Source organism: Callithrix jacchus, chromosome 7 (genome assembly GCF_049354715.1).
Source record: "Callithrix jacchus isolate 240 chromosome 7, calJac240_pri, whole genome shotgun sequence".
NCBI lineage: Eukaryota > Metazoa > Chordata > Mammalia > Primates > Cebidae > Callithrix > Callithrix jacchus.
This window is the reverse complement of record NC_133508.1, coordinates 123,633,144-123,658,968: the sequence shown is the minus strand read 5'-3', so window position 1 is coordinate 123,658,968 and position 25,825 is coordinate 123,633,144. Positions and strand designations below refer to the sequence as shown.

At 39.4% G+C, this 25,825-nt stretch overlaps 1 protein-coding gene and 1 long non-coding RNA gene across 7 annotated transcripts in view; one reads left to right on the top strand and one right to left on the bottom strand.

Annotated features, from left to right (window-relative positions):
- The window catches only part of LOC128928210 (uncharacterized), a 188,240-nt gene extending 177,512 nt beyond the window's left edge, over positions 1-10,728 (top strand). For 5 of the 6 annotated variants that reach the window (XR_013520227.1, XR_013520226.1, XR_008473016.2 and 2 more), the window contains 2 exons: positions 3,012-3,144; positions 4,334-10,728. This is a non-coding gene — a long non-coding RNA (uncharacterized LOC128928210). The remainder of the gene's footprint in view (positions 1-3,011; positions 3,145-4,333) is intronic. The other variant, XR_013520225.1, reaches the window with a different exon arrangement.
- The window catches only part of CLCA2 (chloride channel accessory 2), a 35,809-nt gene extending 12,540 nt beyond the window's left edge, over positions 1-23,269 (bottom strand). Inside the window, exons 1-10 of the mRNA XM_002751033.6 lie at positions 22,839-23,269; positions 21,622-21,759; positions 18,622-18,772; positions 15,959-16,067; positions 14,444-14,603; positions 10,791-11,018; positions 6,804-7,034; positions 5,607-5,784; positions 4,361-4,467; positions 1,895-2,119 (exon numbers count right to left, since the gene is read on the bottom strand). Coding sequence (XP_002751079.4) covers positions 1,895-2,119; positions 4,361-4,467; positions 5,607-5,784; positions 6,804-7,034; positions 10,791-11,018; positions 14,444-14,603; positions 15,959-16,067; positions 18,622-18,772; positions 21,622-21,759; positions 22,839-23,024 — 1,713 coding nt within the window. The 5' untranslated portion in view covers positions 23,025-23,269. The remainder of the gene's footprint in view (positions 1-1,894; positions 2,120-4,360; positions 4,468-5,606; positions 5,785-6,803; positions 7,035-10,790; positions 11,019-14,443; positions 14,604-15,958; positions 16,068-18,621; positions 18,773-21,621; positions 21,760-22,838) is intronic.
- Positions 23,270-25,825: the final 2,556 nt, after the last annotated feature.

Genomic DNA, 25,825 nt, shown 5'->3' with positions numbered 1-25,825 from the left:
CGATAACATTAGTAACAGATGCATGGCAGGAACTCCACATCAAAAAGTTCTCTGAATGTAATAAATGTTTTGATACAGGGCATCTAATCCAGACCAAGAGGTCAGGCAAGGGGAGAAAGAAGTAGGTAAAGTGTCCCTGGCCCTTATGCACAGGTGTGAAAAGAACATGATGAATTTGAAGAAAAATTCAATAGGAGCAGAGCATCAAAGAAGTTAAGAGAGAGGCTTGGATAGAAGCCAAAACATAAAGGGCCCGTTATGTAAGAGTTTCCACTTGGATTTTATTCTGTCACCACCAAGGAGTTTTTGAACAAGAGACAGGCTGATTTGTGCTTCAGAAAGATCACTTTGACAGAGGTAAAGAATGGACTGGAGGGATGGCAGTTCGGAGTCAAGGTGGCTAGATAAGGGGCCATCAAGAAGGTGGTGGGTGTGGTGGCTCATGCCTGTAATCCTACCAGTTTGGGAGGCTGAGGCAGGCGGATCACTTAAGGTCAGGAGTTTGAGACCAGCCTGGCCAACATGGTGAAACTGGATCTCTATCAAAAAATACAAAAATGAGCCAGGCATGGTGGCAAGTGGCTGTAGTCCCAGCTATGCGGGAGGCTGAGGCAGAAGAATCGCTTGAACCTGGGAGGTGGAGGTTGCAGTGAGCTGAGATCATGTCACTGCACTACAGCCTGGGCGACAGAGCAAGACTTCATCTCCAAAAAAAAAAAAAAAAAAAGAAATGGGATGGGGCAGCATATGAGGAGGTGCAGAATTCAGGCAGTGCAAGAGTGAATCTGATCAATTTACAACTCTGATTAGAACCATTAAGGGTTCCCTTTCACTTTCAGGATTCAAGCCCCTGTTCCCTTTACTGTTGTGCAAAGCCCTTGCTAATACAGCTCCCGTTTATCTGTCTAGCCTCATTACTCCTCTCTCCTTCCTTCGTCTACATCCTTACCTTATGGATTACTCTACTCCATTGAACTACTCTAGTTCTGTGAACAGCCATGGTCTTTTTATCTGAGTCTATGTGCAGTTTCCTCTGCCCAGAATATCATACCCACCTCTGGCCCAATTATTTCTATGTTTCCATTTTGATGTCCTCACTTCTAGGAAGCATTCTTCCTCCCACCTTCTTTTATGTTCTGATAGTACCCTGTTTATACTCTTACAATGGCATTTTATTGTAAAGTACTTAGAACAAGACCCAGCACACCCAGTAGATGCTAAAAATCATATGCATTGCACGTATTCATATTATAAATTCTAAATAAAGGTTTTTGGTAAGCATTTAGAAAAGTGTGTTTATGGCTGGATGTGGTGGCTCATGCCTGTAATCCCAGCACTTTGGGAGGCTGAGGCAAGTGGATCATCTGAGGTTGGGAGTTCGAGACCAGCCTGACCAACATGAAGAAACCCTGTCTCTACTAAAAAAAAATATAAAATTAGCTGGGCTTGGTGGCGCATGCCTAAAATCCCAGCTGCTAGGGAGGCCAAGGCAGGAGAATCGCTTGAACTCAGGAAGCGGAGGTTGCGGTGAGCCACAACTGCACCATTGCACTCTAGCCTGGGCAACAAGAGCTAAACTCTGTTTCAAAAAAAGAAAGATGGTTTATATGGATTATGTAAAGAAAGATGTAGGCTAGAAAAAAAATAATTGTAATACTAGTAGAAATACTAATTTCCAGTGTTGAAATATATGGTATCTAATATTTAAAATTGGAAATATACCTTAGTTATTCCTCTTAAACTTTTAATATTCACAAAATGGCCTCATAAGTTTAAAGTAAACGTTTGATATATTAAAACAAGTTTTCTTTACACAATGTATTTAATCGTGATTCAACTGAAAATCACAAACTTGGCTGAATGTTCTCCTTAGGAACAAGCTCATAACACCCACCTTAGCTGTTCCTGGAATCCAAAGACTAGCTGTCCGAAAAGTTAGATTGGTGATAAAATTATTTGTGTGGTATTTTCTTCCATCAGGATCAAATAATATAATCTCAGGAGGACTGCTGGTCTGCCACATAACTAGAAAGACAGTGTCATTGCCCACACTGTTATCCATAGTCACAGTGTTTTTCAATTGATGGTGAGGTTTAACATTTTCACCTGTACTTTCAAGCTGTTAAAGAGATGATACATATGAGAGTTTCTGGCGTATGCATAATCGTTCCATCTTTTTCACTTATAACAAACAGCAATGAATTGGTAAAAATAAAAATAATTTAATTCTGACAGGTACTATGGTTATTCATAATTTTTCATGTAAAAATACTTTGCAAAGCAAAATATTGCATGTTATTTAAGTACAGTAGGTATAAAATATGTTGTTGTAGTTAATGCAAGTATCATTTCATTATTCTTGGTTAAGAGATTTTAGCTGTCCTCATATTATCTCTCATCCAAACCAGCATTGGCCTCAGATCAGCAATTATAATAACAAGATTTAAAAATTTTCATTTGTGAATATGCTCAAATTTTATTAATTTATATATAATCTGTCCAGATCCTTTTATATATTTTGATAAGAAATAAAATCTTGGGCTTCGGCACGATTTAATTACATTAAAAAATTATTTAGGCTAGGTGCAGTGGCTCATGACTGTAATCCCAGCACCTTGGAAGGCTGAGGTGGGCTGATCGCCTGAGGTCAGGAGTTCGAGGCCAGTATGGTCTCTACTAAAAATACAAAAAAATTAGCCAGGCGTGGTGGCATGTACCTGTAATCTCAGCTACTTGGAAGGCTGAGGCAGGGGAATTGCTTGAACCAGGGAGGTGAAGGTTGCAGTGAGCCAAGATAGTGCCACTGCATGCCAGCCTTGGTGACAGAGTGAGATTCGGTCTCAAAAAAAAAAAATTATTTAGTCATTCACAATAAGCCATGTGCGTGCGCATGCATGTGTAACATGTACAGAGTGCAAACATGCCTGGCAGTGTGCTAAAGGCTTCACAATGTTACTCAAGCCTTATAAAACTCCTCTGTGATAAATATTATTGTTATCCACATTTTGCAGATGAGAAGAGTAAGCTTAGAGAAATAATTTGCTGATGTCACATAGCAAGGAATCGGAATGTGATAAAACCCAGTGGGCCCGACACCAGAGCCCCTGCATTTAATCACTACGTATTTGCAATGGATACAAGTCTGTAAGTAACTTTGAAAACTCACACTTATTAAATAAACACATTAGTAATGCTTCATTAAATTGCTCAAACCTGCAAAGCATGTAAAATTATATTGGTGGGTAACGGCAAAGACATGGTGGATTGTTTGTTCAAATCAATTTAAGAAATATTTGTGGATTGCTGACTGTTGTGCCACATGCTGTGCTGGGACCTGGGCTGGGCCCTCGGCTGTTGAAGGGGATTTACATATAGTTCCCATCTCAGACTAGTGGGGCTAATGACTCCAACAGCTTCATGGGAGGGGACCAGTTTGGGAATGTTAATGATAATTTGATCCCATATGAGTAATATTTTGTTAAATTTGTTTTTTACTTTTTTAAACATTTGTTTTTATTCCATATTATTGAAGAGGAAGTCACAGGGCATAAAGATTGAGCATTATCAGAAGAGTCAACTGTGGCCTAATCTGTACTAGATGTTGTCATCTATAATTCACATTTTTACTTTTTATTGTGAAATTGTGGTTATTGCCTTTACTGTGTAAATACAATCATCATGTTAAATATTTCCCAACAAGAATTGACAGGTTGCATTGGTCACATTAAGCCATTAACTTGGCAGGTACACTTGCCATCTGTGAGGAAACTATAGATGAAATTTTGTTCAAAGCATTATTCACTTATGTCCAAATTATCTTTAAAATACTTAGAAAAAAATGGCCCTCTAAAAATGGTTTAATTAGAGGAAGCTTTTATGAGTAAAATTATATAAGCTGTGGTAGTCAAAGAGATATTTAGATACTTGTGGTAGTTAGAATTTAATGAAATAGTTGATACCCCTTATACAAGGAAGAGCTTCAAAGATGTTGAAGAAGCAAAAATAAGATGAATTCTGATTGATGGAAAGTCAGTATGACACTAAAACTAAATTCACAGTTTCTTAGTTTTCTTCTGCACCTGGCCTCCACCACACCCCCACCTGCATGTTGAGTCACAAGGAAGGAGCAAGCTCCACTCACAGACTTTGAAAAGCTGAGGTGGTGATTGTGGAAAATGGCTCCTAGGGCTGAAAGCCTGGCCCTGGTGATGTCAAGCAGCCTTTTAAAAGCCTTCCATACACAGGCCGTTACATATTCAAGTAAGGCTAATGAAGCTGGTAGCACAATTTGTTGATTTCCTTTGTTTCCTTCTCCCTTCCCATTCCCCACCAGGAAATATAACACGGAGAAAATTCTGACCTGAATACGTTGCTGGAAAATGTCTCCAGTTCCAGAGGAAATTCTACTAAAAGCATCAGTCATGCTATTGGAGTTTGATATATCTGGAACAAAGAACTTTAAACCTCCTGAAATACATGGGAGGGATGTTAACCATTAAAATGGGTAAAATAAAATAAAAATAAAATGTTAGGCCTTTTCCAACAAACTTTCTTTACATTACAGTGTTTTGGGGGAAATGGGAGCTGTGCTTGACTTGCTTTGCCTGACATTCTGTACAACCACATGGTAAGTGGCCCTAGGTGAGTGGTTTCAGGTTTTCTATTCATGGCTGTATTGCCGGGGCATAGAACTTATGCACAGTATATAAGAACTCAATATACATTTATTAAATAGTCTTAAGATTAAGGTAATTTTTAGATAATTCAGTTAATTACTATTTACATTTCTATATGTTTACATTTATATTGTGAAAACATTGCTTTTAAAGATAATTCAGTAAAACCTTTCAGTTGTCAAATCAGCATGCCCATTTTTTATTGAATAAGGAATATAAGATAAAATTATTCTGTGCCTCATTTAGTATAAAAAGACATGTATCTTAAAACACTGTGTGTGTTGCTATTTTAGAAATTAGTGCATTAAATCATTTTTTCTTTTTTGCGATGGAGTCACACTCTGTCGCCCAGGCTGTAGTGCAATAGTGCAATCTCAACTCGCTGCAACCTCTGCCTCCTGGGATCTAGTGATCCTCCTGACTCAGCCTCCCTAGTAGCTGGGATTATAGGAGCCTGCCACCATCCTCGGCTAATTTTTGTATCTTCAGTAGAAGTGGGGTTTCACCATGTTGGTCATGCTGGTCTCAAACTTGTGACCTCAAGTGATCCGCCAACCTCAACCTTCCAAAGTGCTGGAATTACAGATGTGAGACACCACACCCAGCCACAGAGTATTTCCTCTTAAATATACATTTTAGCTTCATGATTATGCATGTTCAGACTGGCTTAACACAGAATTATAAAATATTATTTTTTGGATGTATGTAATTAGGACCTTTAGGGAAAATGTAAAAAAGAAAATCAGCAAAATTTTGACAGATTTTAGCAATATGTGTGTATGTGTGTTTAAAAAGCAAAATGTGTGTGTGTGCAAAAAACTGAATATCCAAGACACAACCGTGAAACTTACAATGAGTTTCACGGTTGTGTCTTGGATATTCAAGTTAAAAGGACATTCTCTGAAAGATGCGTTTATAGAAGTTTATTACCTGTAGAATGTGAAAATTCCTCCAGATTTGGAACTGCAGATGAACCCAGGGCAATGGAGTGAATTGTTGAACCACTGCTGAGCACAGTGGGTAAGCAATTGCCAATAAACTTATCATCTCCACTGGTCACTAATATCATCACAGAGCCATAAGCTTTTCCATTCAGCTTTTCAACCACCTAAACATAGAGAATTAGTCACTTGGAAGGAAACGCAGTTCAAATTGTTTTATTGAGCAGAAGAATTCGCTCTCATCAGAATTCCTGCCATAGCTCCCTACACCGCATGCCCATTCCCACGCAGGCTTTACCTCACCCCGTCACAGCACTTGTCACCCTACGTTCTGCTGCCAGTTTGCTTTTGAGCAGGGAATTTTCCTACTTGAATCATCAAGATGTCCCCATAGTTTAGAATTGTGTCCATTATAGAGGCTATGGGGTACACTATTATTTGACCAATAAGAGGGCCTAGGGCAGTGGTTCTCAGTCTTGGCTACATGTTAGAATCAGACGGGGAGACTTAAAAAATTTTAATGGTCAGGTCACATCCTAGATCAATTAAATCAGAATCTCTCGGGGTAAGACTCATGAATTAGTATATTTTTTAATTCCCAGGTGATTTCAATAGATAGCCAAAGTTTAGACTAAGGGCAGCAACAATCATAGCTGATGTGTCTTGTTTGCTATTACATAAGCATCCCAGATGCTGAATTCAAACTTGTGTTGGTTTAGATAAACTCTGTCATTCCTGAAACATACCTCTGGCCTTAACTGGTTCTGATATTCTTGAAGTCTAGAATGACTATCGACAGAAGCCAGACACGCTGATTTCCACAAGAAAATCTAGGGATAAACATGGCCACAGCTGAGACAGTCCCAGAATGGCTGGGAACAGTTTAGAAAATGCTCAGATGTTGTTTAGGTCCCCTAGTCTTGGTCATTGTATTCACTGATTTGCTCATTCTGTCAACAAGCATTTATTAAGCAACTAATGTATGCTAGGTACTTTGCTAGGCACAAAGAGTGCAATGGTGATAAGGCATGGTTCCTGACTTGAAAGATAATCCAGCACTACTTTCATAGTTGAGGCTATTATGACCACGCTGTAACGGACTGCCCCTCATCAGAGGAAACCTTATATTATCAAATAAGGGAAAGGAAAATGATGGTGATCCAAGGCTTAGGATGCTCTACTGTACCTCAAATCCTTTCTTAAGCCCTGAACAGATGCTGACTTCTGTTTTAGCTGTTACAGCGGTAGGCAGATAGGATACCAGCAACTTTCGATCATCATCGCTGTTAATTTGGTGCAGCTGGGCTCTGATCTCTCCCTTGCTATCAAAACTGGCAATGCCCACGAAGGTATGAATTTCAACAATCTGCATCAAATAAAATTCTGCGGCTTGTTGTAGTTGAAGGAGTCTGTTAGCCTGTGTCCCAAAAAGGAAAAAAGAAAATGAGAACATTTGGTTGGTAGACTAAAGTACGACTAAGTAACTCAATTAGCAAACATCTCTGCTAATTCTTTAGAGATATTGCATCATCATATTTTAAGCTTCAAAAAATAATATAATATTACAATATTGTTTGATTAATTACAGGCTCAAAAAATGCCTGCTTTCAGGGAAAGGGAGTGACTTGGAGCTCTGTCCTCAACAAGCTTATCATAATTTACTGCTCTCTATTTCTCATCAGCCCCACTTATTCCTCTCCAATCCAGAATTTAAAGATCCATGGACCCAGGTGAGATGAGGTTCATAACTGCTTTTTGAAAAATGCAAGTTCGGGTAAAAGTAAACATTGCAAAGAAACCTTTGCTAGAGAGGAGTAGCAGTCAGAGGACCCACGATCTGCCCTGGCACTACCCACTGCTATTGTGGGCACCTTAGGTTGGGTACTTCATCTGTAGAGTGAGGATGATAGCTCTCTTGTCTGTTAAATTAGAATTGCTGTGAGGATCAAGTGAGATACACATATGGCAGTACAGTTATACCATGACGTGCTAACCAGGTGTAAAGTAATATTAGTGACCAGTTTTGGGCAGGTGATGCTACTAATTAGTTCACTGGGGTCACTTGTTTTGAAGGCTCTGGGAAAAGAGAGGAACAGCAAGTTGAGCTTCAATGACCACCCTCTCTGGGATGACCCTGATCTCCATCTCTAACTCGGGCATCCTCCTGGGTGGATCTGGACCTGCATTTCATACTTCTTAGGACACAGGTTTCTGGTTTAACTAGTTGGGAGTGATGACTTGATACCATGAAGATGGCAACTCTACACTTTAAATTCAAATATTGTTTCTCTTACAATATTGGGAGTTGTAAAGGGGGTAAAACAAGGACTTTGAATTCTGCCTTCCACTTTTGCTAATTATGTGATCATAGTAAACTTATTTTGTTTTTCTCATCTGAAAATGGATACCAAGTAAGCACTCAGTATAGAATAGCTATTGCCGCCTTCACGGTCATCAGGTTATCATTCCCAGTCTTGATCTCTACTCCCAGGTAGCTAAGCCAGCAACCCCAATCTTTCTGTTACCATTCCTATGTTACCAGTCTCCATATTCTTAAACAGGTCCCAAAAATTCAGTGTCTTAAATTTCTCTCAAATCCATCCCTATATCTATCCCGTTCACCACCTCTCAGATCCATTCAGTATTATAGTCATAGTCATACCAATGAATGCCCTTCCCTTGACCAAGTCCCTCTTATTTTGCCTCTTGGCCACTATACACACTTTTCCCTTTCCACAATGTCCTCTTTTCTTCTCTTTCCTTACATCACCCAACCTAGGAAGCACCAAGTCGAGTCCTTGAAGATTCAACTCTAAGTTGATTCTCTCAGTGAAATCTTCCTTGACCACTTTCTTCTACAGCACCAGCTGCTGCCTCCTCAGTGCTCCCATAGTAACTCACACCTCTGTGGAGCTTGGTCACATTGTGTTGTATCTAGTCACACATGTGTATCATGTGGCCCTCATTAGCTATAAACATTTCAAAGCAGAGACCCTGTTCTTTTCATCTCCATATCCCTTAGGCCAGTGCAGTGTGGGACCTGATGAATCAATGTCCATGATGGTTCAACGACTGTTGTTGGCAGGAAAATGGAGGAAAGTTTGGTTTGCCAGGAGTTCATTACTTTGGGCTTGTTTCTCTTCTACATACTTCAGGTCTACTCTCAAGTACAATCATTGTTCCTTTTCACTTCATCCATTCTGCTCAATCTGAGACCATATTTGAGAAAAGCATGTCCTAGTCAACTGCAAGTAGGCAACATGTCAAAACTATTCAAATGCTGGCTATATTTGTGGAGTTTTTAGTGTTTCCGATATGAGCCAGAAAAGGCAAGTATTCCAGGACTATTGATCCAGAGAGAACAAGGGAATAAATTCTCTCCTGGATAAGTACTATTAAAATAAACAGCTACCACTTACTATTTATTATGAACTAAAAATTTCATACTATCTCATTTACGCTCTCCTCAATAACCCTATGAAGTAGACAGTGGTATGCTGGTAAATGTTTAGTAACTGTTTTCTGATGAAGAATGAAAGGAAGGGAAAAAGGGAAGAAAAGAGGAGGGCAGGCAGGCAGGCAGGCAGGCAGGCAAATTCATAGCAACTGCCAGTTTCTGTGGGGTAAATATTCTCCCATGTGTGAAACCATGGTTGATTTCGAGCTGTCAATGTGATGTCAGTGAGTGCACAGTTGGGATGAAATTGTAGTAGCACATCATACAGATGCAATAGACCAAAATAACCTCGAGAATTTAGCTCAGGGGTCAGCAGAAGTTTTCTGTGAAGGGCCAGATAGTAAATATTTTAGCCTTTTCCTCCCATAAGTTCTTTGTTGCAACTCCCCAACTCTGTTATTGAAGCAATAAAGTATCCATAGACAATATGTTGACCAATGAGCATTGCTATATTCCAATAAAATTTTTATGTATGGACAGTGAAATCTGAATTTCATATAATTTTCCCATGTCATGAAAAAGCCTCTTGATTTTTTTTAACCATTTAAAGTGTAAATCCATCCTTATTTTGTGAGCCATGCAAAACAGGACAAGGACATAGTTTACTGTCCTTGGGCATAGATAATAGTAAAAATTGTAGGAAAAATTAAGAAGCAATGAGTTTTGAGTATTTCCTATATTTGTTTTCATATATTTTATTGTAAGCTTACATAGTTTGTTATTAATAGCTATGTTTAATTACTGGTTTGCAGATTTCCTAAAACTTTAAAAGTTGACTCTCATGAAAGTAGGCACTATTATCTCTATCTTCCAGATAAGAAAACTGCTTCAGAGAGGCCATCATGCTCTTTATAACAAAGACATATTACACAATAGTGAAGGAGCCAGGATGAAAGCACAGCTGCCTGATTGCAGAGACTAAGGCTTTAATCACTTAAAGCAGCTGGAGACTGCTAGATTGCCAGATGACTGAGATATAGTCTTCTGCATATAATGACATGGAAAACCTCCACATACTGGACATTCGTTTTCACTGCAGATTCGCAGTCTATTTCCTCGACCAGGGATATTTACCAGTGAGTAGAAAGTAGCCAGTAGGTACTTTTCGTTACACATAAGAATTTTCTTGGTTGGAAAGAGTTTCAATTAGTAGCAAAAATGAGGGTTAAAAATTATTTTTGTATTTCATTTATCTGTATGATCTCAACTTTTGGGCCTCATTCTGAATTTGTTCCTTCCACCTCCCCCCACCCCTCAAAATAGGATGTCCTTGACTATTCCAAACCTTTTGCCTCCTCCAATTTCACCCTTACCTCCTGAAAATAAAAATAATTAAAAACTGATAGAAAAGGCGTGGTGGCCAGTGCCCGTAGTCAGCTACTTGGAGGAGTGAGATGGGAGGATCACTTGAGCCCTAGAGGTCAAGGCTGCAGTGAGCTGAGATTGTGTCACTGCACTCTAGCCTGGATACCACTGCACTCCAGCCTGGGTGACAGTGAGGTGGGAGAGCATCTGTATAAATAGCTAATGCATGTGAAGCTTAATATTTAGGTGATGGGTTGATAGGTACAGCAAACCACCATTGCACACCTTTACCTATGTAACAAACTTGCATGTCCTGCACTTGTATCCTAGAACTTAAAATAAAACAAAATTATAAAGAACTGATAGAAAAAAATGATAAACATTTACATTCATTTTAGTTCAAAACGTTACCTCTGCCATCTTGCTGGACACGTCCAGCACTAAACAGACCACTTTGACACCAGCCTGTACAAGAGAGAATGTGGGAGGAGGTGGAAGCTCAGTCTCATTCATGGGAAAGCTGTGGTGAAAGTCAGTGGAGTCTATGATTACATCCCATGCACTTCTGAGGCTGCACATCTGGTTCTGTAGGTTTGGTGCTTCTTGGTTGTGGGTACTTGAATTACAAAATTCAACCACCTGGCAATAAAAACAGTCTTTAAAAGAAAGGCACTTCTCCCATACCAGACAAACTTCTCATTCTCAAGGAACTATGGGTAAAAGAAAAGGTGAACTGAAAGAAAGAAAATCAGAAGTGCTGCAGTGATGTATCTCTTTCCTTCAAGAATGACATCAAATTTACAAATAACCCTTGGCATTCTTGCTGGAAACACTAGCACCTTTGTGATACTGAGAGCAATTTCTATTAAAGTTTATTGTTATTTGGATAACAGAGAGAAAATAATGTGTGTGTGTGTATATATATATATGAATATATATATACACACACACACACACGCACATAATCTTAGTCTTAAAAAACAAAGCAAAATGATCTCCTCCTTCCTTAGCACAATATTGTGTTAAGAAAACAGCCAGGAGAAGTTATCTTCAGCAGCCTATGCCTTAGAATAATATTTAATGACCACCGCACCTTTATTTGTTGATCAGTCAGTGTATATTGCTCTAGCTCAAATACTGATATCTGTAAAAATAGCACGAGGGGATAAACAGCTTACATTTACTTCCTGATTCCCCCTCACCCTCACCCAATTTGGAAATATAGATATAATACACAGAAATATATATATAATTCACTGAATGATACTGAACCTATGCCAATATCCCACTTAGAAACATGGTTTGCTTTGCTGAGTAGTGCATCACCATCTATTCCCAGTGGCTCTATTCCTACAAGGAGTCAATACTTCCTGTTAACAGAGCCATGGAAACTTTGAGCTAGAAGAAACTGAACAGCCTCTCTTATCTCAGCTCTAATTTCACAGAAGAGAAAGCTGAAGCTTTGAAAGGTTGATAACTGCTTAAGGACCTGAGTTTCTTTCTTTCTTTTTTTTTTTTTTAACATTCCCAAACCATATTTAATAGAACTTTCTTCATGACACCTCTCGGAATGTAAACAGGGCTTGGCGTAACAAACTTCCGTCTGACGGCTAAAGACTTGAATGACTGCGTAAGGCAGTTTCTTGACACCTACCCACCCCTAACAGATTTTCCTAAAACTCTGTGGAACAACCAAGGAGAAGGTATATTTCTCCCTTTCCAAAGGTTCCTCTTCCCAGAAGATTATTTTACAAGCACTGGCTCCTGAAAGCAGCAGCCTCCCCGTCAGCCACTTTGGCACGAGCAGTTACAGCTGCACACTTTGGAACCTGTCCTGATTTAAGTCTGACGTTGGAAGAGCATGTCAGTCTACTTCCACATCACAGAGAGCCGGTGTCTATTGGCCCTTCTGTCCAAGGTTCTATCCTTTGATCACAGCAATTGGTCTCAGTTTAATGGCTTTCTTGCTGATTCCAGCATCATGGCAGGTATTCACCACATCTGTCACATTCTTATAGGACTCAGGAGCCTCTTCCATAACCAGTTTGGGTGAAGCAACACGGATTGCAATTCCCATATCTGCCAATTTGTCTAAGACATCCTGGAAATCTAAATTACGTTGAGATTTTGCTCGGGACAATGCACGGCCCGCTCCATGACAGGTTGTTCCAAAGGTCTCAGTCATGCCCTGTTCAGTGCCAGTAAGAACATAACTACAGGTTCCCATGGTGCCACCAATGAGTACTGGACCTGAGTTTCTTAGGGAAGTGCGGGGACTGGAGCAGAACCTGGTTTTGCTTTGCCTTATTTCTTCCATTTCATGACTATGGTTATGGGATTGTTAAACTTTTCTGACAAGATATTTATGAGTAGGTCTTTAAAAAGATCATGAAGACAGTACCCAGTCACAAATAATGTAGATCAAATACATTGTTAGTTTCAGATATTAAAGCTATAAATTAAAAATGTAATGGATGAGATAAGAAGTATGAAAAGTTGCCTTAGAGTTACAAAATAACTCCTAGTCCTGAGTAAAACCAAACTGAAATAAAATAGCTTGTTAACCCAAGGGACATTGCTCAGCCATGGAAACAAAAAAAAAACTCCACAGAGGCACATGTGGGCTGTACCTTCAGATCTGTGAATAGATGACCCACAGATGTGACTTATAGATTTTTGTGAACTTAGATAGATCTATCAGGCCATGAAGCCTGATGCCACTAAACCTCTGGATCATCTAACTCCCTCTTTTGCAATGCCATGCTCTCAGACCAGGCATCTGGTGAGAATTGGCTGTTCCAGACTGCTTCATCCAGAGAGAAAATAAGTCGGCCAGATGATGCAAGTATGAGATCTCTATGACAGAGTGCTCTTTTAAAATAATAATTTCAGGCCGGGTGCGGTGGCTCATGCCTGTAATCCCAGCACTTTGGGAGGCCGAGGCAGGTGGATCATGATGTCAAGAAATAGAGACCATCCTGGTCAACAAGGTGAAACCCCATCTCTACTAAAAATACAAAACATTAGCTGGGCATGGTGGCACGTGCCTGTAATCCCAGCTACTCAGGAGGCTGAGGCAGGAGAATTGCCTGAACCCAGGAGGCAGAGGTTGGGGTGAGCTGAGATCACGCCATTGCACTCCAGCCTGGGTAACAAGAGCGAAACTCCATCTCAAAATAAAATGAAATAAAATAAAATAATAATTTAAAAAACAATATTCTGGATTTCTATGATAGTCTCTTGTCAGTTATTTAGCATGAAATATTGGCAAACTTGGGTTTCTGAACCTGCAAAGCAGAGAGTTGGTTGAATTCCCCTTGTGATACTTTACCTTTCTTTTTAGGTTCTAGACTATTCAAAACAAAGGAAAGAGATATAGGAACTGCATTTCAAATTCAGAGTGGTCAGCTATAAGTAGCATTTTAAGAAATGAGAGAAATATAATCATTTGTTATATCACTCTCATTAACCCAATGTAATTTCTTATGAAAGGCTACAAGAACACCACCATATGAACAATTTATTTCATGGTCCCCAGAGTCCCCTTGTTAAACCTCCCAGGAAGGCAAATACTCACGATCCTAAAAGTATTATTTTGGTAATTATCTTGGGGGCTTCAGTTTTTTTTTTTTTTTTTTTGAGACAGAGTTTCGCTCTTGTTACCAGGCTGCTTGATCTCGGCTCACCGCAACCTCCGCCTCCTGGGTTCAGGCAATTCTCCTGCCTCAGCCTCCTGAGTAGCTGGGATTACAGGCATGTGCCACCGTGCCCAGCTAACTTTTTGTATTTTTAGTAGAGATGGAATTTCACCATGTTGACCAGGATGGTCTCGATCTCTTGACCTCGTGATCCACCCGCCTGAGCCTCCCAAAGTGCTGGGATTACAGGCTTGAGCCACCGCGCCTGGCCCCAGTTTTTTAATCTGTAGAACAAAATCTAGATCAACTCTAAGGTCCCCTAAGTTCTAAAGTATAGTGCATCTTAATTGTCTTATAATTTAAATACTCAAAACATGGGAAGAGAAGGAATCCTGCAAGAGTTTGTCATTCCAAGGGCATACTTACAGAAGATAAACTTTGCATGAACATTATTGATGCAGTTGCATTTTGGGTACTATTGTAGATAAAAGTGCATCCTTCTTTAAAAAGCTTACTAATAATACAGTTTTCTTGGGGGCAAGGACCTTTTTCACACACAAAAATGCCTGTGATATCAGATGAACACCTAAAAATGGAAAGAGAAACTGGGAATTAGGTCTGTTTTAGAAACACTTATGTTTCTTCTTGACTGGCTTATATAATTGTTTCAAGGATTGTAGCCTGCTAGATACATACAAACCTATAAATACTGCTCTACTGGCCAGGCGTGGTGGCTGGCACCTGTAATCCCAGCACTTTGGGAGGCTGAGGTGGGTGGATCACCTGAGGTCAGGAGTTTAAGACCAGCCTGGCCAACATGGTGAAACCCCATTTCTACTAAAAATACAAAAATTAGCCCAGTGTGGTGGTGGGTGCCTGCAACCTCAGCTACTCAGGAGGCTGAGGCAGGGGAATTGCTTGAACCTGGGTGGCAGAGGTTACAGTGAGCCGAGATAGCGCCATTGCAGTCCAGCATGGGCAACAAGAGTGAAACTCTGTCTCAGAAACAAAAAACAAAAACAAAACTGCTTTATTAAGAAAGTTTGCTAATTTAGAAATGCACTCTACTTTATTTCAAAGCATTTTATCTTGATGGAGGGGTTCTGTATTAACAAGGGCTTTAATGAATAAATAGTATCAAAGCAAAAAACACCAGGAAATCCAGATGGACTTTGGGAATTAGTGGCAAGATCCTGGGTCAGCATTCCTTTGAGTTCATTTCCACTTGCCATCATGGAAAAGAAGAGAATGAACATGTAATCATAGTATTTAACAGGATTCTTTCCTAAATAAGCAATCTCAAATGTTATTGATGGGAATGAAAAATAGTGCCATTTTTAGAAGAATCAATCAATATCTACCAAAATCGCCCTTTTGACCAGTAATTGTTGGACGAATTTGATACGTGAATCTGCACACATGAGAAATGACACGTGTAATGCTATGAACTGCAGTGTTATGGATAATACAAAAGATGGGAAGCAACCTATGTGTCCGCCAAGAGGAGACTGGTTGAATAAATAACGATACAGTCACATAATGGAACACTATGCAATTACAAAACACAGAGCAAAGGAAAACATGTATTTCTATTCATTTGAATTTGCCTGAAGAAATACTGAAAAAATAAACAAGAAATAAAGTAATCAACACGGTTACTTAGAGGGCATGAGGGGAAACTGTGAAGATAGTGCTGTGAGCAAGACAGCTACAAGCATGACTTTTTATATTATTTTGATATTTGAAACACATCAATACCAATTTAAAAATGCCATATAACTTAAGAACTGAAAAACGAAAGCATCTCTTTCTTGTCAATTAAGTTTTAGCTGCAATTAAATTAATTGCTTGATAAAATTAGGCAATAATTTAATTGCTTAAGTTGTAAGCAATTTTAGAGTCAAATAAATAATGAATTATAACATTAGAAAGAATACTAACCTTGTCACTTTAATTTGATTTTGCCCATTTATGTAGAAAGGTTTGTCATTGTTATACTCATCGAACACACCCCAACGGAGATGGGCCCATTCATGGACAAACACTCGGCCTGGGGAAGAAAGAGCTTTTGCTTTTGAGCTTCTATAATCTCAGCAAATGTGCCTTGCTAACTAGTGAAGACTAACATTTCTTGACTACACATACTCATTCAAGAGTTGAAGTCACTTCCCTCTTTCCCCTATCCCATTCCCATCTCCTCCCACTCCACCCCCTACCATCACAAAAAAGGCAGGATGAAAATATGTTTGGTCTCGTAAAAGCAGTAATTTACTTGTTGCACATCTATTTGAAGCTAGTGAGTAGTCCCACATCGTCTCATTTCTCCAATGAAGCTGCCCAACAGGTTTCTATTCAGCTTTGTAGAGGCCTCTAAATTCAGGGTTTGGAGAAAGGGAAAGAAGCATGTCCAGATATGCAAATAAAACTTGCCTCATCTTCTGTCTGAGCTATCCAAGCACGCCTGCTTTTTTTTTTTTTCTCACAGGTAATTTGTCGATCTAGAGTAATGGTTGAACCTAGGGACTAGGGAGGGAGGAAGGAGCCAAAAAGGAGATCACAGAATCTTCTCCCTGGATGGTCCTTTCTCTTTTATTTTATTCCTTATTTTCCATGTTTATGTTTATTTCACAGCTTGTAGATCAGGGAAACCCCCATCCTCAGCATGAGACCCTTTAAAACTGTCTATCTCTCTAAATCTTACATTCCTTCAAAGTTCAGACCACAACTTTCTCATATAAGCTTTCCAGATGAACATCCCTCCCAAAGCACACATTTCTTTTTTCTGAATTATTTTAAGGTCTGGGAACTCAGGAAGTAGGTGCTGAGTTGACTCAGGCTGTGGCATATTATGTAATTTTTGGACCTTGAGACTAAGGAAGGGAGGGTAACAGTACAAGCTGTCAGTGTTGAGGGAAAGATTGTGCCTACTCATGAAATTTAGAAGTGCTGATGAAATCATGTTTGAGCAGAGATCACCACCATCTTATGGTTATACTAGGAAAGAAAAAAAATGTTTTTCTAAAAATTTATAAAGTGTTTTGTAAAGTGTATTTTATGGAGTGTGCCACTCCACTTCCTGCTAACTATACAGAGGATAACAAAATCCTCATTAACAAAACCCTAGTTTAGATTTAACTAGTGTTAAAAAAGAAAATTAAGACATCACTTGAAAGGCACTACTGTTAAGTTGAATCAAAAACAAAAAATGAAGATTGGGATAGATAGTCCTTGACTGGTGATCTGTGCTCACTATTTTCTGCCTCAGATCTCATTCACTAAATACCAGTCTCTAGGCCTATTACCCTGACTTCTCTCCAAAACTCCAGCCATCAATATCCAACCACAGGCTGAACCACTTTCCCTGGCATAATCTACTGCTCCTCACCATGAACTTGCCTAGATCCACACTTGTGGGATTTCTTCTTTACGCTGGTTTTGCCCATGTCTGACAAAAACCTGGTGTGTGCCTTGTTCCTTAAAGCTGTCTCCACATGCCTCTTTCCTTTCATTCTGCAGCAGTTCAGACTTCTTTTTGCTTTTTATCTCTGGAATAGTTCTCATAACTTAGAGTTGCTAGAATTAATTATGATAACATTTGAAGAGCAAATTGCAGAGCTCCTAGCACATAGAAAATCCTCATTGGCCTTATTACTATCATTCCATCTCACTGCCTCCACTCAATTTTCTTTTTTTTTTTTTTTTTGAGACGGAGTTTCACTGGTTACCCAGGCTGGAGTGCAATGGCGCGATCTCGGCTCACTGCAACCTCCGCCTCCTGGGTTCAGGCAATTCTCCTGCTTCAGCCTTCTGAGTAGCTGGGATTACAGGCACTCGCCACCATGCCCAGCTAATTTTTTGTATCTTTATTAGAGATGGGGTTTCACCATGTTGACCTGGATGGTTTCGGTCTCTTGACCTCGTGATCCACCCGCCTCGGCCTCCCAAAGTGCTGGGATTACAGGCTTGAGCCACCGTGCCCGGCCAGCCTCCACTCATTTTTAAGTCTTGCGGCCCTATACCTCGACTTCTTCCAGTTATTCTCCTGATATCCATTTCTCCCCCATTGATCAGAGGGAGCCAGATTAATCTTAAAACACTGCTTTGATGGAGTCACTTCTGTAGAAACCTTAAGTGTGGCCATTTTAGTGCATCACCCAGCCTTATGTGCATTTCAGCATTTTCTCCCACTGCCTACAGTCTCCTTGCACCATCATCGGGGTCTCTGTCTCTTCGATGCCTTTGCTTTTTGGCTGCCACAGTTTTCTTGATAGTCTTCCCACTATTTTCTCTCTTCTTTCCATTAATCAACATGATGTTCAACCTTGAAGACTTTTCCTTTGTGAGGCCATTTCCTACCACTCTTGGCTATAAATGACCTTTCCTTGACTGAATTCTTATAGCAATCCTCTCTGGGTCACTAATCTGGTGCTGAACTCTTTCTGGTTTACTTTAGCCCCCATCTTGGCATACGTATAAGGCCTATATCCTTATTTGAGTGGTAAGTCCTTGACAAGTTTCAGGTTTTGTGAGTCCCTTTCAGCACCAAGCACAGAATATTATAAATAGTACTGTCCAATGGCTACTGTTTTATTGGTCCCACTTACCTCGTGATCCGTAGCCAGATGTTAAGTTATCATTCAGTAGGAAATTAGGTGTGAAATGAATGTATTTTCCCTCTTTTCCACACCCTCTGTGCTGTAGGGTGTATGGATCATCTCCATGTGCCCCATACCAGTCAGTCACTATGACATTTGCCTAAATTAAAAGAAATGCCTTGTAATAGTTTCTCAACTCTGATATTGGTGACATAAATATATATATTTGTTAAAGCACTTTGAACTGTATGCTTAAGATGTGTGCATTTTGCTGTATGTAATTATACCCCAATTTAAAAACAGAATTGAAGGAAAACACCTTGTATATGGAGTTTAAAATGCACCCACAGCTAAATATCAATAAAATCACTTGGGATTTTCAAAAAGGTCTGTGTTATAAAAGCTTAACAAATTTTTATTGAACTTCATTACTTCCATTTGATCTTTCTACTTTCCAGATTAAAATATTCTCAGAAGTCAATCCTGTAAAAGTCTGATCTAACAAAACACTGAATTACACTATAAAAATATAATAAAAATATGTGAAGAAACTCTAAAAGCATTTATACATCATTCAGAACCATATTATAAAATGTTACAGCCTTTTGTGAACAACTTTCTGTGGGTTAGTTTATTGGTGTAAGACAATAAGACATTTTTCTTTGGAAATTTGTCCTTTGTTTCCTGTAACCAATTCCAATGAAGTTATATTTTGTCTCATGGCCTGATCATTTCCCTTACTGTTGTCAAAACATATTTAAGTCCAAAACTGAATTATCTAGTAATATAACTATCAAGACAATAAAATATTATATACAACATTGTTTCTTTTATTTTCAGGAAGAAAGATAACATATTGTTCTGGACATGCCCTTAATAGTTAAATATGCTGTTAATATTTTTAAAAATCTGATTTTGGAAAAATATACCTAGTATGATCCAATATATATAATTATCACTCTATGTACAATATATATATATATATATATATGTTGTACATGTGTGCATGTGTGTGCATCTGTGTCTATGTGTGTGCCACTGAGAAGAGGACAATAATATTCTTCATTTTTATTTTCCACATTTCTACATTATTTAATTTTTTTGCAGTGAGCATGAATTACTTTTATAATAATTAACATTTATTTTTAGAAAGATAAGAATTCAAGCCTAGGGCATTACAAGGAAGAACCTACAAAAAAGGCTGAAGAGGTCAGGCTCTTGGCTAGTCCTCACTTGGATAAAGCCTCATTCTTATGTCTGAAAATTTGTCTTGAGGCAAAAAGGAAAGAGTGCTCTTCATGGAATGGAATACTCAGAGGCTGTTTGGAGTTACCTTAAACCTTACAGACCACCATAATTCAGCTCTTATCTACTTTTCCTAACCCTTTCCCCCATCACTGATTCCTACCTACAGCACATTGTAGGCTTGCACGGACAAGAACTACCTTGCTGGTCCTTGGGTTCTCTGCAGCGCCTAGCATGGCCCCTGTGTATAATGATCATTCACTAAGTGTTGGCTTAATTGACATTCTGGAGTTAAAGAATTGGTATCCAACAGATACATGAACAACATTCAGTGACTATTGTTTCCTTTGATCTTTCTGTTCACTCATATTTTCACTTTTGCTTTACTTATTTATTTCTCTCCCCTCCATTAATATCAAGAGTATTACTTTGGCAACCTGGCTTTGGTGTTTGTTGTCTCTGATACCTCTTAGTTCTATTGAAGGCCAAGTAGATGGATGTAATCTCTATTGACAGCTAGCAACAGCAAAGCTTAGTGCAAAAAGCATGGGTATTAGGGTCAAATAGACATTCAAATTGTGGCTCTGTCATTTACTAGCTGTTTGATTTGGGACAAAAGCCATTTGAGCCCCATTGTTTTAATTTGTGATCATGGAAACTAATTTTAAGTTATGTGATAGTTTACCCCAGTTTCCCACCTATCCTATCTTCATGTGCAAGCATTGTCAAATGCTTTCATCTGGTCATAAGTTACATGCTTTTCACAGGCTCCTTAACTTCTTCAGGACATCGAGGTACCTATCTGGATTGCTATACCATTCAATTTCTGACAGAGTCACTTCAAAGGAGAGCTAAGAATGAAACAGACTTAGGAAATTTCATACTGAGGGTCAGAAATAAGGAAAGGAGAAAGCTTTACCACGTTTGAGTCATTCTGTTAGAGATGCAGTTACAGGCTCAAACCCACTCCATTGCTGAAACACTGAGTTAAGTTGTCAATGCCTCTGCTTCTGGCCCTTCTGGTGGCTGCAGTGGGCTCTTGATCACAGTTGACTTCAAACAGTGGTTTACCATTTATATTATGTGACATTTACATATGGCGTGCAGAGTAGCATGTACCAGACATCATCATGGGTGCTTAATCATGATCTGCAACTTATGGGAACCTTTCAAGGTGAAGTTCTTCGATGGGGGTTAAAAAAAAGGCAGGCATTCCCCTACTTACCCACATCCCCACATCCTTCCTCCCTTCCTTCTAATCTCCTTATTCCTCTAAAACAGTATCCTGGACTTGACCTAATGTGAAATTCTGATAATCTAGCCCATGGCATTAGAAGGCAGCCATATTTTTACATGCATGACGGTTTATACTTCTGTCTGGACATGCTTGTTCATTGTCCCCGACAGGATGGTAAAAGGAGATAGTCATAGTTGCAACTGCTCTTTTTGCAGCTCATCCTCAGCAGGATAAAACTAGTTCTTGATCCTCAACCAAACTTTTCAGAAAAGACTCTGTAAGTTACAAAATAAAGAGATCTTCGGAGAAGCTACTTAGGCAATGGCATTTTACTCATGTGTTTACTCCATAATTTGCACTCATTTATTCTCAGATATTTTGTTGATAACATTCTGCCCATTAATATTATTTATATTTCCAGTACACATGATTTGTTTTTACTTAACTTCTCACTTTTAGAGTTTGAGCACAATATATTTTTGTGTTTTTTCCCCTTAAGATCATTGAATGATATCCTGGAGTCTTACCTTTTCATATGATTCTTGTTTTACTTTGCTGTAATTATTAGCTTTCCATGTGGCAGGTATTAAAATTTTTATATTTCTGAAAAATACTCTTCTTTTGGTAGCATTAAATAGGTAAAATGAAGCTTCAGTTATCATTTCCTATGGCCAGACAAAAGAAAAACTGATTTTATCATTTGTAAATCCTGTATGTTTTGGTTTTATGCTTAAACAGTAATAAAAAATATTGAAAATAATTTGAAGAGAGCCATTTCTTTTAGGGAAAGCACTAGACTTTGGAAAACATAGAATCAGTTTTTTTAACTTTAAATGATTATCTGGAAGATTTTAGGACACTAATTATATGTCTGTGCTGGCCTTCATAGTTTTCCCAATTTTGAGAAAGGTTTTTAAGCTATTACTGAGCAAATCCTTTTCATGTCACACCTGTGGGCACGTTCAAGACCACACCTTATGGTGGTATTGATTTCACTAAAGCAATACCAAAAGGAGGCTCTTATGTATTAGAGCTATGACCCTCCCTTGCCATACTAAAGTAAAAATGGTCAGTTATGTTACAGCACACTAGGTGAAAAGAAATAATTTTGCTTTTTGGCCCTCCACACAGACTTTCACTCTTTCTGCCTAAGAATTCTCACCCTCAGGATGGAATCCAGCAGTATGATTTTAACAAGCATGCTTGTTATTGTGCTTGTTCATTAGATAAATATTCAATCTTTGTTGCCACAATGGGTTATTTTTCTAAGTTGCTAACCTGAAAACAGTCATGTAGGAAAACAAAAGAGTTGAAATTGGTAGTAACCAACAATGTAAAATGCCTGGCACTTAGTTGGAGCTTAAATAGTAACTCTTTCCAGTTTATTCCAGTTCCCCAGTTTCCTCTTCTTGTTTTTCATAACCTCTGTCAGTTGGCACAACTACTTTTAACTGCCCTCAAGTCATTTTTCACTTGTTGTAAGATTTCCTTGCCTGTTTATTTTGAAGATATAGAAATCCAACAAAACAAAAGAGAAGACTAGATCAACACTCTGAGCTGAGACTACACGGAATTAGACAAACAGACTGGGTTAGTTAGCCGTAATCATAAAGCTGTGGCACTATCCTTCATAAATGCTGTTCTGTTACCCAAATACAAACCAGGCAGGGTAGTTAGCTTTTTAAAGAAGGCTACAGGTCTGATCAAATGGGATACTCGTATGAATTTCATAATTTCCACTCACCTTAATGTTTGAGATGAGGTTCTGATTCTCAGGTACCTGAGGATTAATTGCAATGAGCAGTTCATTATACCCATTGTCTTGAAGCTGTACTCCAGCTCCCAGGAACGGGAGTTCTGAACTTAGGGCAACCAGGAGAGTCACAAACTTCAGGTTACAAATAGGACCTGCATTACCCCTTTGGGTCATGTTGTAGAGAAGTCTCCAGTTCACTCACACTGAGCAGGCTACGTACATTGTGTAGGTTTTCAGTGCAGAAACAGGTGGTTTCTTTCTGAGCTTGCAAGGTTTTAGAATATAAGATGAAGGAGGTGTCTTCTTTGAAAAATCTGGGGTGGATCCATCTGGGACCTGCCTCTACAAGTCCTTTTTCTCTAGGCAATGCTACACTTGCCTGTTCTGTGGCTGAGCTGCTTCCTGAATCACGGTTGGGCAAGAAACCTTCTGCCCCTCATTCATTTTATAACTTCTCAGAAAGAAGAGGGGAATAAGACCAAAGGAGCTAAAAAGCGTGAAATCTGGCTGGCCGGGCTAGAAGTCAGTAAATCTGAATTCTTGAATCCATTTGCAGTAGAAACACAGAAGTCTATAGTGATTTCTTCACCTTGTTTTTCATAACCTCCTCCATCAGTTGGCACAACTACTTTCTACTGCCCTAATTTTTCATTTGTTGTAAGATTTCCTTGCCTGTTTATTTTGAAGATTAAGAAATCTTTTCTTCAGCCCAGTCCATAGAGCCCTTGGGTCAGATAGTCTGGGCAAGCTCTCAGCTGATGGCTGGGGGGCAGGTATCAGATATCCCCCAGGGAGGACCAACTGCCAGAAACTTGGGTGCCTGTGCAGTCCTCTCCCTCTGACCTTGCTACCTTTTGTCTCTGTAGAAGGAAGAAGAATAGATTTCTCCTTCAGCTCTCTCTGGAGGGCAAGACCCTGCCTCAGTCAACCCTCCATTTCTCTAGGACCGAAAATAGGACCTAATATATAGTAACCTTCACAAATATTTTATGACTGATTCATAATACCTGATATTTACCTCATGCTTTAAAGTTTACAAACAAGCTCACTTAAATACCAGTACGCTGATACAGGTAGAATTTTTACTTTTCAAATGAAGACAGACACTGAGTCTCAGAAATTCTGATTATGAAAGTTAGCCAGTGAGAGAAGAAACTAACATTTCTTGGGTGATGTATTTTATTATGCCTGTTTTATGGGTGACAGAACTAATGCTCAAAACATTCTAAGTAACTTGTTCAAGGTTGGGAGTATTATTATCATACTAAAATGAACCAACCAACTCCAAATTCCATGGTTTTTCAGTACATATGTTCTCTCTTAGCTACTAAATTATCTTAGGAACCTCCTTTCTCCCTCTTCTTTGTGTATAAGAACACTGCACAGTGACAGCTATTGAAAAACTAAAGAAAAAGTTTTATTCACGGGGTTAGAGGTCCACAACCAGCAAAACCTGAGTATTGGAACCACCTGCACACTCTTCCCTGCTGTGGCCCCATCTCTGAATGTTGCTGAGGAGGGGAGTGTAGCAGTTAGGAAAGGGCCTGTCTTGCTCTCAACAGGGATTTCATCACCAACATTGTCTCTTTTCTGCTCTGCTTTCCATTTTCATGGCCAGTGTGATGTCACTCTTCTTCCCACCAAGCTTGGATTCTTCTGAAACTGGGCTTTGACATTGTACCGCCTTGTTAACAGATGCTGAGGAGATTTTTTTCCCTTTTGCTGTCTTGGTTGAAACCTACTATCTTGCCTTTTCTCACCTGCTTTTCCTTCAAATTCCAGCTGTGTCCTGGAAGTCCAGCCTGAGCTCCCTAAGTAGGTCAAATTCCCTTCTTTCATGCTTCCATAGCATCAGATAACTCACCTTTGCTGCATGAACATGGTAACAATGTCACATTTATACCGTATAATTGATTGTCAGCTTCCTGCTGTATCAGAGAAAGGAATGGGGTCTGTTTTTATTCAGTACTTTCCCAGCACCTAGCTCAGTAAACTCTCTGTCGAATGACTGAATGAATGGAGTCAGAGAAGTAAATAAAACCAGATGGTCAAGGAGCATGGGATTACAGTGTAAAAACTATTCCCCCCATTCTTGTTTTCTAGATGGCATCTCTTCTGTTCTAGAGCAGTTTCCCTCTTGCTCCCTCTTGACAGGCAGTGCTTGGGTAGGGGGCACCCCTGGAGAATTAGATGGTGGTGGTTATTACATGGCTGCCCAAGTGTCTCACCCTAAAGTTCAAAGGTCAGTTTATCTGACTTGTCTTCTAAAGCGAATTCCCAGTCGTAGAGATTTTCTACTTGTTCAAACTGTGTCTTTAGAGTAGAAGGACAGAGGTGTGGCTGCTCTAAAGGCTCTGTCTGTAACTGTGACTCACTGAGCAGAACAATGCACTTCATTTCAAATGTCCTTGGCAGTTTATTTTCTTATGTCAATCTCTTATGATTTTAAGAATAAAAATATTCCCATCGGTAAAGCAATATGCTCAAAAACTAAACTCCTAAGTACACTGTAAGAGTGGCTTTTTTGGCCAAAACCCAGGGAAGTTTTTTTTTTTTTTTTTTTTTTGAGACGGAGTTTCGCTCTTGTTACCCAGGCTGGAGTGCAATGGCATGATCTCGGCTCACCGCAACCTCCGCCTCCTGGGTTCAGGCAATTCTCCTGCCTCAGCCTCCTGAGTAGCTGGGATTACAGGTGCGCACCACCATGCCCAGCTAATTTTTTGTATTTTTAGTAGAGACAGGGTTTCACCTTGTTGACCAGGATGGTCTCGATCTCTTGACCTTGTGATCCACCCGCCTCGGCCTCCCAAAGTGCTGGGAGTACAGGCGTGAGCCACAGCGCCCGGCCTGGGAAGTTTCTTTTTGACACTTGTATAGGTTATTTGCTTTGGGAGGCAGTGATTGAGGACTGACATTCAGCACTCTCTCCACTTGCTTTTATCATTATGATGGTTCCCTTGGGATGTGAGGGTGGA